Source organism: Podarcis tiliguerta (assembly GCF_965153285.1).
Source record: "Podarcis tiliguerta genome assembly, chromosome: 12".
Classification (NCBI taxonomy): domain Eukaryota; kingdom Metazoa; phylum Chordata; class Lepidosauria; order Squamata; family Lacertidae; genus Podarcis; species Podarcis tiliguerta.
This window is the reverse complement of record NC_139545.1, coordinates 13,643,264-13,662,896: the sequence shown is the minus strand read 5'-3', so window position 1 is coordinate 13,662,896 and position 19,633 is coordinate 13,643,264. Positions and strand designations below refer to the sequence as shown.

General features: G+C 43.5%; 1 protein-coding gene across 3 annotated transcripts in view; it reads right to left on the bottom strand.

Annotated features, from left to right (window-relative positions):
• NPHP3 (nephrocystin 3) overlaps window positions 1–19,633 on the bottom strand; it is a 43,201-nt gene that overhangs the window by 14,573 nt on the left and 8,995 nt on the right. For all 3 annotated transcript variants that reach the window (XM_083404653.1, XM_083404651.1, XM_083404652.1), the window contains 9 exons: window positions 18,394–18,573; window positions 15,597–15,700; window positions 13,154–13,268; window positions 10,347–10,490; window positions 8,903–9,000; window positions 4,965–5,067; window positions 3,301–3,383; window positions 1,826–1,964; window positions 112–276 (listed from right to left, as the gene is read on the bottom strand). In XM_083404653.1, the coding sequence (XP_083260779.1) occupies window positions 112–276; window positions 1,826–1,964; window positions 3,301–3,383; window positions 4,965–5,067; window positions 8,903–9,000; window positions 10,347–10,490; window positions 13,154–13,268; window positions 15,597–15,700; window positions 18,394–18,573 (1,131 nt within the window). The remainder of the gene's footprint in view (window positions 1–111; window positions 277–1,825; window positions 1,965–3,300; window positions 3,384–4,964; window positions 5,068–8,902; window positions 9,001–10,346; window positions 10,491–13,153; window positions 13,269–15,596; window positions 15,701–18,393; window positions 18,574–19,633) is intronic.

Below are 19,633 nucleotides of genomic sequence, written 5' to 3'. Positions count from 1 at the left end.
TGTAGAAAATATTTGAAAATGCAAGGAGGAGGAGTGAGATGCATATATTCTTTCATTTTGGCTTCTATAAGAAGCTGGCAGGTGTCAGATACCTTTGCAAGAACATCTTACCTGAAGGTGTCGAAACTTTAACAAGCCACAGCCGTACGTCAAAAAGCACATCTTGTGCAAACTGTAAACTAACGACGCCAGCACCTCCCACGACAGCGCAGGACATAGTTCCATCAGTTCTGATTCGCTGACTCCGTTGTGACTAACGCTGATGAGGCAAAGTATCTACAGCGCAAGCATACAAATAATTTTAATGAAATGTATCGTCCACTGCTTTCTGAGTCTGCCGTGTGACCAGTAATAAATAATACAGCACAGCAGCAGAACTAAACCAGTAGATGCTTCAGGGTCAAGCTAAAAAAATATTGAAACAATTAACGTAATAGGCATTAGCATTGAATCTAGACGACGGACAGCTCTCCAGGAAGTTCTGTCTGCATTCTTAAAAGGGGGGAGGGTTCCCAAAACAAAAAGTAACCTCATAAAAATCTCAGCACAGAGATTTAAATGTGCCTAAACAATATAATATAATACAGTACAATATAATACGCGGGTGGTGCTGTGGGTTAAACCACAGAAACTAGGACTTGCCGATTAGAAGGTCGGCGGTTCAAATCCCCATGACAGGGTGAGCTCCCGTTGCTCGGTCCCTGCTCCTGCCAACCTAGCAGTTCGAAAGCACGGCAAAGTGCAAGTAGATAAATAGGTACCGCTCCAGCAGGAAGTTAAACGGTGTTTCCATGCACTGCTCTGGTTCGCCAGAAGCGGCTTAGTCATGCTGGCCACATGACCTGGAAGCTGTACACCGGCTCCCTCAGCCAATAAAGCGAGATGAGCGCCGCAACCCCAGAGTCGGTCACGACTGGACAAATTGGTCAGGGGTCCCTTTACCTTTACCTTTAAACAATATAAGAAGCTTTCAGAATGATTGACATACAAGATTTTAGATCTAAGGGATTTTGATCTTAGCTCTTTCAGAAGAGTTGAAAGATGAAAACATGACTGCAAACTTATCAATTACTGCTTTTGAAAACTGGCTACAACATAAATTGTGTTTTCTGCAAATGTTTTGTCTTATTAGTGTAAATTAAATAGATACTTTATCTGAAGAGACGTAACAAAAGATTTTAGCCACCGCAGACCTACAACAGAGCACTGAAGAGAGAACGGATTTATCTTTTAAACAACCACTGACTTTTAAAATGTCAGCATTTCAGCTGTTCAGAATTTCCTATTTGCCAGACCAAATAAAACTCAATGATAAATCAAATTGCACTGAATGTGCATGTGGTCATTGACTTTGGAACGGAAAAGTTTATTTTTAGAAAGCAAGCCTGAAGGCAGGGCCTTTTCGTAAAGCACTTAATTTTGTTTTAATGAAGCACTGCTTGCCTGATCTCCTAAATTATAAAGCATGCATGTTGCTGTGCATGTGTCCATGTTCTGCAGAAACTGTGTGTGTAGTACATGTCCTTGAAACCTGCTGAGATGTGGGAAGGTCTACAAAAGTGAGGCCAACATTGCCATGCGGTAGAATGTGGCATCTTTAACCGTCTGTGCAACAGACTACGGTACAATTGTTATAACCAACTGAAACATGATGGCGAAAGGTGGGCATCTAAATGTGAATTTTACAATTTGGACTTGGGGCCATTGAGTTTACCACCACCCTATGCTTTTCATTTTACTAACGAAAAACTGTTTCTATGAAAGTACATACACATTTCACCCCCCCCCCCAAAAAAATAGAGCTTCTTTAGACTTCGTAACTTGCCTCTTTCATGAGGTTTTTGTCTTTTTCACTTTTCAAGGATTCTTCGACTGAATTCAGAACTAGCTTGTACAGTGACACTGTGTCTTGGCACTGCAAAAACCTCTGAAGGATTACGTCAATGTCTTCTGCACTTCCAGCACTGGGAAGGGGGAGGAGGAAACAAAGGATTTAAAAAGAAAGCACACATTTCACCTGAAACCGAGTATTTAAATTACTACAGAAAATGACTATTATGTATTATGGACTTCAGCCACGCCTCTGCCCAACTGGAAAAACATCTGCTGGTGTATGTTTCTAAATTTGGGTGGGGGTGGGAAATCAAAATATCAGGCACAAAGCAAAATGCCTTCAGGTTAAAAAAAAAATCCTATAAAGTAAGAGTTTTGAGTGTTGTTTTTTAAAAGATTAAAGCTACTAGCACAAAAACACTTAAAGCAAGGCAGATATTTATTATATTCAAGCTGAGTCCTAAATTAAGTATAACAAATAAACAAGGATTGTTCATAAACATCTGTGCGATGAATGTTTTATGGTGTGATTCCATATAAGCCTTGCTGCTGACACTTGTCAAGAATTACAACAGTTTCTTTGCTTGTTTTTCTTTGCAGATTTTTCTTATCCCTCCGCACATCTCCTTGTCATCCCACCACCAATTCCTTGGCTCTGAGTCTTCTTCCCTTGGGGGGGTTCCCCAGCTGGTGTCTCTCCCCCCCCCCCCAATTCCTCTGCATCCAGCCGGTCCATGACACAAGGTACAAACAAGGGGCTGTGATTTCCAACAAACACATCAGGTTTTTTAACAAGCCAAATTCAAACCATGGGATGTGAAGCTGGTTTGTTTAGCTAACCAAAGTTGGTTTTAACCGATGATCTCTGGGTGCACGTGCAACAAGCCAGGTTTTGTGGAAAGTGAAATTAGACTTTGCCCAACTTTAATGGGAGAAGAAGGATGTAAGACATCATGAACCCACGGTAGCTCCTCTGTTCTTGCGCTAAACCATGGTTTTAGTTTACATTCTAAATCAGGTCATAGTTTAAACTAGACAGAGTTCCCTCCAGTTCATATGTCATGATAAACTATGGTTAGTTTTAAACAGGAAGTGGATGTTTCAAAACTCCTGTTTTGCAGCTGCACTTAAAGAGAAAGAAGACAGGGACAACCAAGTCTGAGTCTTGTTCCTTAAAATTTATTTTTTGTTAAATTTTATATTTATTAAATTTATATTCCTCTGGGGAAGACCTCCACAAAGGATCTTAAAGCCCACATCAGTTCATATGCAGCGCTAAAACAATATTGTAGCATTATATCTGAATCAGGCCACTGTGAAATCTAGATCCCACTAAAAACAGTGATGAAGTCCCATTGAATTTAGTGGATCTGGATTCCAAAAACACAGCTTTTAACTTTTCATCCACAGTTTTTGGTTACAGAACACATGCGAAGCACTACAGTTTCTGTATTTCTTTCAACATACCCAGCCATCATTCTGCCCAAGAGAGTGACATACAGGGCATTGCAAGTTGTAGCAGAATGACCATGTTTCTCAAGCTTCTTCTCCTAGAGTAGGTTTGAACACAAACGTTAAGGATTCTATGAGGATCTGAAAATTCTGCACAAATATACAGGCTGAAGGAGAGCACAAGAACAGCAACACATTGTGGGCAGTATACAAAACATACTCAGGATGGTGCAATGTAAATTATATGACTTTTTTTTAAAAAAAAAGCAATGTAACCACATTACTGTATCAATTGCCATCATTCTAGTTGATGATCTTTTTTGCAGTAGGGAAAAGATAAAGCACATGACAGGCTAGAGAGTAACTTGCTGAGCTTATTTATGTTGTATTGTCTACAAACTGCCACACTCATAGAAATGCTTACTCACAGGAAACTCATTCCGCAATCTTTTTTTACTGTTTTAGTTTGAAGAATGCAGTGATTCAATTCAGACATTGCGTCAAACCATGGTTTGCACTAATAGTTTAGAACCCAAACCATGTTTTTTTTCCAAGCCATACCAGCAAACCATGGTTCACAGTGACTTGCTTACTTTTTTCTCCATCTGCTAAATACCCTGATTTCTAAAGTGTCGTGACCTCTTGAGGTACAACAATGACTATAACTAGGTTTTTGTCCAAATTACTCTGGCTATAGCCCAGGCCATGGTGTGCAAGAACCACTTTAAACTATAGTTTCTGGTTTGCTGCCTGATCACAAACCATGATCTGCCAATTCAGACATACCAAATCATAGTTTAGCTGCCTTTCATTTGATGTGATATTTGGGTTGAGCTAATGACGGCTTAAGTGATGGTAAGGTGAAAGATTTTGCTAACTCTTTTTGGCAAATAGATATGTAGATGATCAGAATTCTCTCTCCTTGTTCATTTATCTAACACTATAAAAGCCAAAGCTTTGTGGAGTAGTGGCTGGTGTGGTTCAGTGGTTACTCTGTTGGACCTGGGAGACCAACATTCAAATAACCACTGGGTGACCTTAGGCTAGTCAAGCTCAGTGTAGTCAACCCCACAGGGTTATTAAGAAGACAAAATGGGTGGGATCCTTGAAGAAAAGGGAGGAAAGAAATGCAAGCACGCATTTATACGCACAGAAGGTCGGCGGTTCGAATCCCCGCGACGGGGTGAGCTCCTGTTGCTCGGTCCCAGCTCCTGCCAACCTAGCAGTTCGAAAGCACGTCAAAGTGCAAGTAGATAAATAGGTACCGCTCCGGCGGGAAGGTAACCGGCGTTTCCGTGCGCTGCTCTGGTTCACCAGAAGCAGCTTAGTCATGTTGGCCACATGACCCGGAAGCTGTACGCTGGCTCCCTCGGCCAATAAAGCGAGATGAGCATCGCAACCCCAAAGTCGGTCACAACTGGACCTAATGGTCAGGGGTTCCTTTACCTTTTTAACCAAAGAATTCCAAAGGGATTTTATGCATGATGAATCGAGCCCTTTGAGTGAATTACAGTTATTGGTTTTCCACATTTTACAGCGTTTTGCTTGATTTTAACAAAGAATTTAGTTACACATGTAGAGCTTTAGGAGTTTTCGTCTTGAGTCTAGGTCTCTCTCACTTTGTCAGTAGATAACGTCTCCCAGGCTAAAGCATTCACACATATATAAAGAATCAATACCTGTTCTTTTGTCAGTTTCAGGTCCGCACAGCTGCATTCTTCATTAATGAGAGATTTCACATCCTTCACATTTAATGGATCAAGATGAAGGGTTGGCCACAACCTTTCAGTGAGAGAGTGGAAATCACTTCCTTGTAAAGAACAGATTCGAAGACTAGAACAGTATTTTTTTAAAAAAATCTAATGCACAATTTGAAGCCTTTACTATTGAGCTCTGGATGACAATATAGTTTTGATCTATGCAGTCTGACTATATCAAAGTACTGCAAGTCCCTACATGCACATACCCAAGATTAGCACACAGAAGATATTTTTTTTTTTTGAGATAATGCTTGTATTTCAAAGCCCTAAATACGGAGGAGGCTTACCATTCTCTTCTAAGAGGGAACACTTAGAAGAGAATGAACGGAACACTTCTTTACTCCTCGGTACATTTCAGCCATTATCAACCTTGCTGCACAAAGACCTAAAAGGGGTGAGAGACCTTTCCGAGGATTAGATTACCATGCAGCACAATCACAGTGGCTGTTCATTTGTTGCACAGGATCTGGAAGGATGCCACATTTCCCTAGCTGTATAACTTTGCTGGGGCAACCTTCTTCTTCCAGGTTATGCAGCAGCTACATCTTGCAGTGCTGCAGCGAATGTGGCTGCACAAATGCTATTGCACATACAGTGGTTCCGGAGCCCCGTTCGCATCCTGAAGCGAATGTAAGACGCAACTGTGCGTCTGTGCATGCGCGAGTCACGTTTCAGCGCTTCTGCGCATGACGTCATTTTGAGTATCTGCGCATGCGCGAGCAGCGAAACCTAGAAGTAACGAGCTCTGTTACTTCCGGGTCGCCATGGAGCGCAACCCGAAAATATTTAGGTGGATTTGCCATGCCAGACCTTAAACTCTATTGTGAATCAGCCGCATTTTGCTGGCTGAAAGAATGGATGCTTCTTGAAAACACTGATGTTTTGGATTTGGAAGGTTTTAACAATGTATTTGGCTGACATGCATACTTGTGGTATGACAAGGTCAAGGTTCATAGGGCCTTTAAGAATCACATTATCAGGAAAGCATTGTTTAATGTTTGGATAAGGTATAAGGACTTGCTAGAAAATAAAACCCCAAGATGGTTGTCACCAATGGAAGCAAAAGCATTGAAAAAACTCAATATGGAGGCCAAATGGCCGAAGTATTGGGAAATTCTGGAGCAAGAGGGAGACAGGCTAAAACTGCAGAGTTTTGAAAAATTAAAAAATAGAGTGAGAGATTGGCTCCATTATTATCAAATAATGGAGGCATATAAATTGGACAAAAAATTAGGCTTCCAGGTGGAAAAATCAAAACTAGAAACAGAATTGCTAGATCCCAAAGTTAAGAATTTGTCAAGAATGTATAACTTGCTGTTGAAATGGAATACTCAAGATGAAACGGTGAAAATATTTAAGCTGAAGCATATTCATCCCGAGGTATGACTGTACTGCATCATGCCCAAATGATCACTGATGATAGGGAGACTAAGCACCACCTTTCTATGTGGCCCGCACATTTTATGGACTCATTCCACCATCACCACCACTAAGACTTTTAAATTGTTGTTGTTGAGTGTGCATTACCTACTGCCAAAGAAGTGCTTGCAGCTACCTTAAGACTGGAGGCACAGTTCAATTGTATGTCCAGGGAGACTGACTACCAGCTCCATCTGGTATGATGGCTGAGACCCTACCTGCCTGTGCCCTGTCTCGCCAAAGTGGTCCATGCTCTGGTTATCTCCTGCTTGGGTTACTGCAATGCACTCTACATGGGGCTACCTCTGAAGGTGACTCAGAAACTACCCCATTGCCTTCAGTAGCTTAGGGCCTCATCAAACATAAATCCAGCCCTGTGAATCAAGTCCTACCCTCTAAAGCCATGTGGCAAAGCACATAGCTCCCCAATAGCACCCAAGATCCTGGGAACTGTAGGTTAAAGGTGCGGGAATTGTAGCTACCAACTCCACCTGGTACGCAGGCTGAGACCATACCTGCCTGCGGACTGTCTCGCCAGAGTGGTGCATGCTCTAGTTATCTCCCGCTTGGGTTACTGCAATGCACTCTACATGGGGCTACCTCTGAAGGTGACTCAGAAACTACAACTAATCAAGAAGGCGGCAGCTAGACACCAGTGACTGGGAGCTGACGACGGGACCATATAATACGGTCCCAAAGGATCTACATTGGCTCCCAGTATGTTTCCAAGCACAATTCAAGGCATTGGTACTGACATTTAAAGTCCTAAATGGCCTTGGCCCTGTACACCTGTCTCCACCGCCATCGTTCAACCTAGACACTGAGATCCAGCTCCAAGGGCCTTCTGGTCGTTCCCTCACTGCGAGAAGTGAAGTTTCAGGGAACCAGGCAGAGGGCGTTCTCGGTAGTGGAGCCTGCCCTGTGGAACATCCTCCCATCAGATGTCAATGAGATAAACAACTACCTGACCTTTAGAAGACATCTGAAGGCAGCCCTGTACAGGGAGGTTTTTAATGTTTGAGGTTTTTTGTGTTTAAATATGTTGTTGGGAGTTGCCCAGAGTGGCTGGGGCAACCCAGTCGGATGGGTGGCATATAATAATAAAATCATCACCATCAAAAGAAAAGCAGTCAGGTTGCCTCCTGCTTCTAGTATTGCTCTGTTGCTGGAAGAATTGAGAAATGGAAATGCCCAGATTAAGACTGCCAATTTTATGCACACTTTCCTAAAAGTAGGGCACACTGAACACAACAAAAGAAAATTTAGCCTTCCAGTTCCTGGGTCTACCGATGATTCATAATTCAGGGTTGGGTGCATAGGGGTTCCTGTTTGAATGCAGTTTATGTGGGGACAACATTGCATATAACAAAAGCCTTGACGCAAGGATGAATCACAGCCTAGCCTTCTCACCCCCCCCCCATGAGACAGCTTTAAAATGCATGGCATTTTTGATACGAGAACAAGTAAACAAGCCGCCTGTCACCTGCACTCTGAAGTGCTAGAGTCCCAGGACCATACATGCCTTTTCTGAATCATCTCCTAGGCCTCTTTCAGCGCACTTAATCCTTCCCTCCCCCAGCAGGAAAATGCAACGTGGCTCCCCTTACATCTCTCTCTTGCCCCATTTCTTATACAGTGGTACCTCAGGTTACAGACGCTTCAGATTACAGACTCCGCTAACCCAGAAATAGTACCTCGGTTAAGAACTTTGCTTCGGGATGAGAACAGAAATCGTGCTCCGGTGGCACGGCTCAGGTTAAGAAATTGTTATTTAGGGGATTTGAATTTAATTCTAAATTATATACTGGAAATGTGGGCGATTACAAGGGGTAAAAAAAAATGGATGTACCGTGCCATATTAGAAGCAAAAAAACTTGTTTTGATGAATCAGAAGAGCCGCAAAAAGATTCCATTGAGTACATGGATTGACAATATGGACAGACTAGCTACATACAAACGAATTGCATATCAACGCAAATTAAGAATGGATAAATATGACGAAATCTAGAAGGAATAAGGCGGACAGTGGTGGGAAGTAGGGGGAGGAGACGTGGGGAAATATTGTAGTTATAGGTATATCAGTACTCAAATCTGAATTGTTAAATTGTGTTATTGGTGTTATTGTGATTCTATTTGTATTTGTTTTTTGTGGTTGCTGTTTGTATTGAAAAAATGATTAAATAAATTAAAAATAAAAACCTCAGGTTAAGAACAGTTTCAGGTTAAGAAAAGACCTCCAGAACGAATTAAGTTCTTAACTAGAGGTACCACTGTATTGGGAAAGGGTGTCAAGCTGTAAGCGCCGTTTGAGCATCAAGTTTGTGACTGAAGAGGCTCTTGCAGAACACCCTTTGTTGACAACTTAAAGGCACCTCCTGACTCCTGCCAACTTAACAGTTTAAGCAGATTGCTTTTGAGCATCTCCAGAACAAACTTACCTCCACGCTGGGGGACAGGTTTCAACATTCACAGACACTACGACCCTCACATTCACTGGCAGGGGGTCAATCAGCCATTTCATATGCTTTTCAGCTTGCTAAGAAACAAAGAGTTGAATTCAAACTCATAAGCATGCTGAACAGAACACAGATTTCACCCCACCGCAGGACAACTGTTACACCCCTGATTTTTCCCTTTCAGCAGTCCCCATAAGTCACAAATGCACGGATTTCCTATAGCCCCTAACAGAAAAATGGTGCAGTGCTGGATTTATGTATAAGTTAAACAAACTTTAGTTTAGGGCCCCACTCTCTTGAGGGCCCCCCCAAAAAATTAAAGAAAAAAACTGGATGTACATTGCCAAAATGTAAGATAAAAACAAATAAAATAAAACCTACATACAGCAACAGTGTTTTGTGTTGTGTAGGCTCCTATAATGTAAGTAATGGGCCCTGCCTGCTAGCCTGCTCCCTAAAATATCACTGGTTTGCTCATTATGCATGGACTGGTTGCATGGCAACATGTGCAAATGGCTTTAGATACCTGTTAGGTCCATAAATTACCATAGAGCATATATTCAACACAAAAAACAGCGACAATTTGTTGTTGACAAAGAACAGCTGGACATATAAAGGGCTCCATTACCTTCAGGTAATGGTTAAAATGGTTTAAAGGTAAAGGCAAAGGGACCCCTGACCATTAGGTCCAGTCGTGGCCAACTCTGGGGTTGCGGCGCTCATCTCGCTTTATTGGCTGAGGGAGCGGGCGTACAGATTCTGGGTCAGGTGGCCAGCATGACTAAGCCGCTTCTGGCAAACTAGAGCAGCGGAAACACCGTTTACCTTCCCACTGGAGCGGTACCTATTGATCTACTTGCACTTTGACGTGCTTTCGAACTGCTAGGTTGGCAGGAGCAGGGACCAAGCAACGGGAGCTCACCCCTTCACGGGGATTCGCACCACCGACCTTCTGATCGGCAAGTCCTAGGCTCTGTGGTTTAACCCACAGCGCCACCCGTGTCCAACACAAAAAACAGTGACAATTTGTTGTTGACAAAGAACAGCTGGGCATATAAAGGGCTCCATTACCTTCAGTAGCTTAGGGCCTCATTAACCCTAAATCTGGCCCTGAAATGGTGCATATGTTTTCAATTTCCAAGTCTATGTATCTGTGGCCACTGGGAATGCAGTAAACATCTATAATTTCCCCCACCCCCTTCTACATAATGCGTTGCAAGAGTTGTGTGTGTTGTGTCAGTGTTGTGTTCTAGGCCCACCACTCCCAAACTTTTTTTTTAAAAAACCACCTTAGTAATATTGAATAAGCATCATCCATTAGCAACGAAAAGGCTGAATGGTGAAATAGCTAATGCACAATAATCAATACAATTCTAAATTCATTTTTCAGTACTGTTTATCAAGTCAAGTATAGTGCCAATGTTACCTGGATCCGATCAATAGAGTCAATAATTATTATAATGCCGCCTTGGTGGTGAGCAGAAAGTTTCTCCAGCCAACGAGGAAATTCTTCTAATAGCTTTACAGGATCGAGTGTCAAAGGTGAGACTGACCAGGAATGCTGCATAAGCTACAACATTGTAAATGTGAGTAAAATATGCTTTACCTAATTGTTGATGAAGCCGGGAACACACAGAAACAGTAAATTAAAAGCAATATATGACCCCATGCTATTTCTTGTTAATTGCATTTTCACTGTAAAGAGGACCAAAAAGCAGATTAAAATATCCATCTGTTTAAATTGATTTTATCAAAATAAGAAAATAAACAATTCTTTCCAGAGATACGTGAATGATGCTGGAATTAAATATAGTCTTTTATTATGTGTCAGGATTGAAGAGCATTAGGTTGGTTTTAGTCTCCCGAAAGGAGAATAAAGTATTATGCTATCACTGACTGCCCGGTCCTAAAGATTTGCTACAAATTGTTGCTTGCATCATAATAGGTTGTGGTATATAGGGCTGGGCAATATCTGCTTTTCAACATTGTGATAAATCACTAGCTAAACATTGCGATATACCGGTATATCACAATGTCTGAAATAATGATGGAGCTATGTAGAGGCATTGACTGGCTTCACGGTTTTTCCTGCATCATTATTTCCCCCACACCTCCTCTTGTGATCGAAAGAAGAATTGGCTGTCTTCGCGGTTTCCCCCATATTGTGATTGTTGCATAGCGCATGCATGCATGCAGACACCATGATTCAATATATACTGCCATGTCAAAAATTATGAAACCGATATCACAATATGGACTTCGATCTGGTTTTGGGGATATATATTGAGAGAGAGAGAGAGAGAGAGAGAGAGAGAGAGAGAGAGAGAGAAGAGAAGACTCCCTGCAAAAGACCCTGATGTTGGGAAACATTGAGGGCACAAGGAGAAGGAGACGACAGAGGACAAGGTGGCTGGACAGTGTTCTCGAAGCCACCAGCAAGTCTGACCAAACTGCGGAAGGCAATGGAAGACAGGAGTGACTGGCATGCTCTTGTCCATGGGGTCACGAAGAGTCGGACACGACTAAACGACTAAACAACAACAACATTCTATATCTATATCTATATCATCTATATCTATATCTATATCTATATCTATATCTATATCATCTATATCTATATCTCTTGCCTAGCCCTAGCGGTATCCTATTAAAACTTTTGTCTGTATATGATGGGATGGTAGACCTTTGCAGAATGTAGACCTGCTTCTTCCCAGTGGGGCTGAATAGCCCGTCGAATGCAAAATAGGTGGATGGGAAGAGAAGAATGTTGATTTACTGGCTCAGATTCAGGAGAAGGGATCTCTGTCGTTATAAGTGCTACATCACCATTTTTGTCCCAGTAGTTGACCTGGCATTGCCCAGCATATGAGGAACCACACAACATCCTGGGTGGCAGGGAGAGGGGACCGAGGACCCACGTATGAATCAGTGCCAAGCATAATGAACCATCGTCTTTTTTAAAAAAGAACAGTCATATCTTTAAACAACTGCTACACTTACTACTTCGCAGAATGGCTTGCATATGGTTCCCTTCCCAGGCAGCTCACAAGGCCAGAACAGCCCAGCTTCAACAGTAGACGCTGATTCACTTTGCCTTCACGCTACTTTCGGGTCCACGAATTAGGGTATTATTTTAAAAATATGACTGCATGTATCTAAATCAAGAGAGACGAGCTCAGCAGCAGTGCAGTGTGCTGCCAACTGAAAAACGCCGACTGGGTTTGCCTGGAGCCTCAAACAGACGAAATACCACCTGTCTCTCCTTCTTTGTCCAGATGGCTGGGAATAGCCAGGAAAACATATGACTCAGTGCATTAACTCTCAGAGTTTTGCTTTTTTGTTATGATCTAACTGGTATTCCTAAGATATATATATATATTTCAGTGTCCTAGAGATTGTTTTTGCAGTTTCATGGCATTTGAGACAAAGCAGATATTGCTCACGTCCGAATATCACGTGAAGTCAATCTTTAACTGGCTCCCAAGAAGGAAAATGCAGCCATCTTGTTCTTCTCCATGTTATAGGGGTCAATGGAGCACACCCACTAGGCCAGCATTTGGCTTAACATGTCATCCAAAACCAAGATCATGGTTAAGGCCTCTTCTTCTCAACCACAACCTGTAACCATAGGCCAAATCATGGCTACGCCCCATGGTTAATAAGGAGAGGCCTTAACCGTGGTCCAAGGTTCAACTAAATACCATATTTTTTGCTCTATAAGACGCACCAGACCATAAGACGCACCTAGTTTTTGGAGGAGGAAAACAAGAAAAAAAATATTCTGAATCTCAGAAGCCAGAACAGCAAGAGGGAACACTGCACAGTGAAAGCAACAATCCCTCTTGCTGTTCTGGCTTCTGGGATAGCTGCGCAGCCTGCATTCGCTCCATAAGACACACACACATTTCACCTTACTTTTTAGGAGGGAAAAAGTGAGTCTTATAGAGTCTTATAGAGCAAAAAATACGGTACTAAGCCAAACCTTTGCTTCGCCACAATCCTGTGCTGACCCGAAGGCCCAGGGAGGAAAAAAATGGGAATGACCTCCTTGCCAGGGATCAGAACGTTCACAGTACACCATATGATGGCTTACTATCAAATCAGAAATTCAAGGCCCGTTAATATAAAATAGTTCTTGACTTTTTCTTTAGCACACAGGCATTCAGGTCCTTAAAGAGACTTTGCCGATTCTGCCCTGCCCAGTTTTTACTTTATTTTATTTTCCTGAAATACCTTTAAAGTGAGACGTCTGAGAATCAGCGCAGGCTCTGAACTGCTAGACAAAGGTTTCCCAACAAAATGATAGAGGATGAGAGTATTTGGCGAATGCTTCTGTTGCAACTGAATCCTAGTGAGAAAGTAGAGAGACAAACAAGGGAGAAGATGGGTTTCTCGTGAACCTACATTTTCAAAGTTGCATTATGGCATCTAAATGGTGCCAATGATCTTTTGGAATGTTAGTTTACTGTTTTTACTGTTTTTAATATTTTGAGACGGCTGTATTTAAATGTAAAAAAAAAAAATGAGCTGAGAAGGACTATCAGTATGCGGGAAATATTGGGACCAGTATAGGAATCTAGGAAGCTGCCTTGCACCAAGTTGAAACCACTGGTCCATTTAGCCCAGTACAGTGGTACCTCGGCTTACATATACTTCAGGTTACATACGCTTCAGGTTACAGACTCCGCTAACCCAGAAATAGTACCTCGGGTTAAGAACTTTGCTTCAGGATGAGAACAGAAATCGTGCTCCGGCGACGTGGCGGCAGCAGGAGGCCCCATTAGCTAAAGTGGTGCTTCAGGTTAAGAACAGTTTCAGGTTAAGTACGGACCTCCGGAACGAATTAAGTACTTAACCCGAGGTACCACTGTACTAGTTCTCAGGCAGGGTTCATTCCCAGCCCAGCCTGAGGTGCTGGGCCCTTCTGCATGCACGACATGTGCCCCGCCACTGAATTTGTTGACAGCACTTATAAATGCACTGTGCTTTCAGGGGGCATTAGCCAAATTGACCATTCTGGCCATCTATGTCTTGCTGCAAGGGAACAGGGTGTGTATATACACATATTTTGAAAGTGGAAGGGGCAGTCAACTGCGTGGACTTAAAGTCTGTACAGCATATTATTTGGAGACAACCCACTCTGTCCAAAGGGGATTCGTGTTTATGGGGCTTATCGGCCAAATGATTTCTCTTAACAGGACAGAGGTAGTTAATCAGTGGGTGAGGAAGGTCTGTGTGATCACCTCTCAGCCATCTCAGACTGGCTCTTCAACCATTTTGAGACCACTAAAAAGGGGGCAAAAACTTGACCCTGCAGTTATTAGACATGTGCAGGATTTCCTTCTGACCCACAGAAAGGCAAAACACTTGGGAGTGGCCACAATATAACCTGTGGCCCTCCAAATGTTGCTGGACTACCATCCCATCATCCCCAACCTTTGGCCTTGCTGGCTGGGGTTGATGGGAACTGTAGTTCAGCAACAGCCGGAAGGTAACAGGCTGTCCACCTGTTGCTTAATAATAATAATAATAATAATAAATTTATTTATACCCCGCCCTCCCCAGCCAGGACCAGGCTCAGGGTAGCTAACACCTGATCTAAAAACAATTAATTGAAATACAACTTAAGAACAAGATTAAAATACAACATTAAAACATTAAAATGCAGCCTCATTTCAGTGGAAACTCAATCAAAAACGTTTTTGGGGGATGAAAATGTCAAGTCTTCACCAAGGCTCCAGACTGGTCCTACATGGGCCAGAAAAAAGCCAGGGAAGTCCCCAAATAGGAGTTCCAACACAGAAGGAGAAAGGAAAAAAGAAAGAGGGGGAGGGAATCAAATTGATTCCAAGCCAAAGGCCAGGTGGAACAACTCTGTCTTACAGGCCCTGCGGAAAGAAATCAGATCCTGCAGGGCCCTGGTCTCATGAGACAGAGCGTTCCACCAGGCCGGAGCCTGTGTTGAAAAGGCCCTGGCTCTGGTTGAGGTTAATCTGACTTCCTTAGGGCCCGGGACCTCTAAGGTGTTGCTATTTATGGACCTTGATGCTCTCCGTGGGGCATACCGGGAGAGGCAGTCCCATAGGTACGAGGGTCCTATTTCCAAGAGAAATAGTTTCTCTTGGCTTCCAAAAGGTTGAAGAGAGGACTGTGCTTTTGAAGATTTGAGAAACACCTTCTATCTGCCAGGTTTATTTCTATCCAAGAGCTATTTTGTGGACTTGGGACTTCTTACTCAGCAGCGTCCATGGGATTTAGGCAGGCAAATCAACACCCAGAGGTTCATGGCTTCCCCATCTTTGCTACGGAATATTGGGGGGTGGGGTTGTTAAAAAAACCCCACATAGAACTGAAAGGCCGAGGAGGAGGAGGAGAAGGAGGAGGAGGAGGAAGAGGAGACACAGCAGGAACAGACCCTGTCCCTCTATAGGAGCTAGAGTCCAGCTTTGACTCCATTTTGCAAAAGAAGGTCCCTAGGAAACACTAACTCAGCTCTAGGCAAGGCAATTGCTCCCCCATTACATTACCTTAGCTGTCATGCTAGGACTGGCATATCTGGTTCAGCTCTGAAAGGCTGCTCTTGTGAACTTTCTCTGTTATATCCTGCAACTTTATTGGGTACAACTATGGGGACCCATAGTAAAAACAAAGAAGGAAAACACTTAAAAGACTATACCATTTTGACAAAAGGAGAGATTTTCCTGAGCCTGGTCCTCCGGACACGAGAAGGGGTGGGATGGGCGCTGGGGCTGCCACCAAGTCATTCAGGCGTTCGTAATACTGCAAACAAAAATCAGGCATCGTAACAAAGAGCTCTGGGGTTAAGTCAAGAAACAGAGTGATTAAAAAATCTAAGCATCTACTTGATCTTGAGGCTCTGTGCGATATAATAAGAAGATATAACAGCATCTTGGGTCACCCAAACACTCAGTTCTAACCACATTGACTCGTAAGTCACGCTGAATTTAATTGGCTTGTGTCCATATTAGTATTATTAAGGACACTGTCTTGGTCACAGATTAGCTCACAAACGTACAGTGGTGCCCCGCAAGACGAATGCCTCGCAAGATGGAAAACCCGCTAGACGAAAGGGTTTTCCGTTTTTCGATGCGCTTCGCAGGACGAATTTCCCTATGGGCTTGCTTCGCAAGACGAAAATGTCTTGTGAGTCTTGAGATTTTTTTTCGCTCCCCACCCCTTTTTCTAAGCCGCTAAACCGCTAATAGCCTTTTAGCAGCTAAGCCGCTAAGCCTTTAATAGCCACTAATAGCTGCTAAACCGCTAATAGAGCTAAGCCGCTAATAGGGTTGCTTCGCAAGACGAAAAAACCGCTAGACGAAGAGACTCGCGGAACAAATTAATTTAGTCTTGCGAGGCACCACTATAGTAGCCACCATCACTCAGCGGAGGCAGAGCTGAGCAAAGCTTACTTTCTCAAATACTGGCCCCATTCATGCACCACATGGTTAATAGGCTACCATGATAAGAGGGCTCTTTGGCTCCCGACTCATGCACAGAGGAAGCAAGTAATGACCGCTGGCTTCATGCTTATGTCTGAACCAGGGATCATTGTTTATTTCCTCTATGCATGAGTGGGAGGAGCAATAGAGCTCTCCAAGGCATGATCACAGCAAACCACTAACCATCATATGCAAACCACATAAATATTTCACAAGTAGACTTTAATGTCTGGATGCCTTTGCCCTTTTTTAAAAAAGAAAGTCAGATATTCAATTAGGGGTCTCTCACCATCACGTCATTAAAAGTGTCATAGCACATGCTCTTATAAGTAAAGGATTTAGTATGATTCTTCAAAATTCTGGAGGGACAGCTTTGCTTTTAGCCTAGGCCCCTCCCCACTAAAATGCAGAATCGCCTCTTACAGCCAATATACTGAAATTCAACATACCCAGAAACAGGTGCAATCCTTCCAACATTGATTTATGTAAATGTGATAGAAAAGATACATCCGCAAAACTCTTAAATTCACTTAGCATGAAACAATTTCTTCCAATGTATGACTTTTGAACTCTAGGAGCACCACTATTCCGTGAGCTACATTTCTAACGTGAGTACAGTGGTACCTCGGGTTACAGATGCTTCAGGTTACATACGCTTCAGGTTACAGACTCCGCTAACCCAGAAATAGTACCTCGGGTTAAGAACTTTGCTTCAGGATGAGAACAGTAATCGCGCGGCGGCAGCAGGAGGCCCCATTAGCTAAAGTGGTACCTCAGGTTAAGAACAGTTTCAGGTTAAGAACGGACCTCCAGAACGAATTAAGTTCTTAACCCGAGGTACCACTGTACATTTCCCCCTTCAAATATTCTTTCTGGAGTCTTGGCAGCCAAGCCATTGTACACAATCCAGGCCCCTGTTATGCACACTCCATTGCACACCCAGCTCCGCAGCGCATGTGCCGCCTCCTTGATTAAAACACAGAGGGAGCACACCTCCATGTGCAAAGGAATGTATACATAGAGTTGGTGCCCTTCTGGCCAACAGTGTTCTGTTTAGATTTCTGTGTATGAAAGAAACCAGTGGGTTGCAGCAATAGGGTGCAATGCAGCAAAACCCAAACGTATTTTAAGTGCCAGGAAAGTCAACAGGACCTTCAGCCTTTTGATTCAGAAGCAGTTCCTGTTAATTTTAACAGCAGTTGTTTGCATGTAAGCACGTGCAGGATCTCAGTTAAAATTTGTACAGTTATCAAGCTTTTTGTTTTAAAGATTATCTTGTTCAAAGGGATAACAGTGGGACCTCGGGTTACATATGCTTCAGGTTACAGACTCTGCTAACCCAGAAACAGTACCTTGGGTTAAGAACTTTGCTTCAGGATGAGAACAGAAATCGTGCAGCAGGAAGCCCCATTAGCTCAAGTGGTGCTTCAGGTTAAGAACAGTTTCAGGTTAAGAACAGACCTCCGGAACGAATTAAGTTCTTAACCCGAGGTACCACTGTACCAGAGACTTGCTAAGTCAATAGATTTCCCCCATAACTGGTTTTGCACTGTGGCTCTGAACCTCAAGTGGTTTAAAATAAACCTGAATGAGGAGGTTGCACATGCTCACTTGTTTTTGTCAGCTGTGAGCCACCTTGTACTGGCCCCCGATCTGCCATTTGCACTGGCAGAATGAGCACCGTTGCTGGAAAGCACTCAGAAAACCTTTGTCTGGGAGCAGCCTAGACTTAAGGTTAAGTTTTTATACTTGTTACTTCAATAGTAAGGAAGCATACAGCCAGCTGGAATACGTTCATTACATTTCCTCCTTGGTATAGGCACATTTGGCAATTGTCCCAAAACCAACCGAATCGTCTGCCTGAGACATATGGCCGCCTTCAGCCTGAGGACTGAAAGCCTCCGGGGATGATTGCAAACCCCACTCCTCCTGCAAGAGCGGCAGCCCTGCTGCAAGTGAAGAAAAACAGACACAAACACTTATTGTGTGCCTTAAAATAGGGCATAAACTTACTTTCTCAAATCCAAGCTCAGAAGTTGAGCTGGACGCCTGCTGGAATGCCTCCATCTGTTCTTGTTCATCGTGAGCATCCCACAGCACATCTCCAAAAATTTCCTCTTCGGGAATGGAAGGCTCAGCACTGTCTGTTGCGCCCTTCCTTTCCAGTTGTGTAATTTCACAGCCCAGTATATCCTATGTGAGCAGAAAAGCAAATCCTATGAAGAAGCAGTGAGTGACTCTTGTCTACAAAGTGGTCAGTGCCCAAACAAGGAGGTAAAGTAAAGGTAAAGGGACCCCTGACCATTAGGTCCAGTTGCAGACAACTCTGGGGTTGCGGCGCTCATCTCGCTTTACTGGCTGAGGGAGCCGGCGTACAGCTTCTGGGTCATGTGGCCAGCATGACTAAGCCGCTTCTGGAGAACCAGAGCAGCGCACGGAAGCGCCGTTTACCTTCCCGCTGGAGCGGTACCTATTTATCTAATTGCACTTTGATGTGCTTTCGAACTGCTAGGTGGGCAGGAGCAGGGACCGAGCAACGGGAGCTCACCCCATCGCAGGGATTGAAACCGCGACCTTCTGATCGGCAAGTCCTAGGCTCTGTGGTTTAACCCACAGCACCACCTGTGTCCCTAAAGAAGGAGGTGCTGTGGCTTAAATCTACCCCCAAGGACTTCACCACCACCAAATTCAGGTGGGCTTTGGAGGAATCATCCTTTCTTCACATAGGTCATGTGTTTTAAAGTTGTGTCCTGCCATCAGTCCAGTTCAAACTTAACATAAAACCATGGTTTTCCTACTACTTTCCTACTTGGGCAAATCTTGGGCTTAGGAGCTTTTTCTGTTCTTTCCTCTTCTGAGCATACAAGGAAAGAGACTGGAAGCTTCTGATGTCAAACAAACCATTCTGCTGATGTTCAATTTCAGGGGGACATGGGTGGCGCTGTGGTCTAAACCACTGAGCCTCTTGGGCTTGCCAATCAGAAGGTTGGCAGTTTGAATCCCCATGAAGGAGTGAGCTCCCGTTGCTCTGTCCCTGCTCCTGCCAACCTAGCAGTTCGAAAGCATGCCAGTGCAAGTAGATAAATAGGTATCACTGCGACAGGAAGGTAAACAGCGTTTCTATACGCTCTGGCTTCCGTCATGGTGTTCTATTGTGCCAGAATCAGTTTAAGTCATGCTGGGCACCTGACCCAGAAAGCTGCCTGTGGACAAACATGGGCTCCCTCGGCCTGAAAGCAAGATGAGCGCCGCA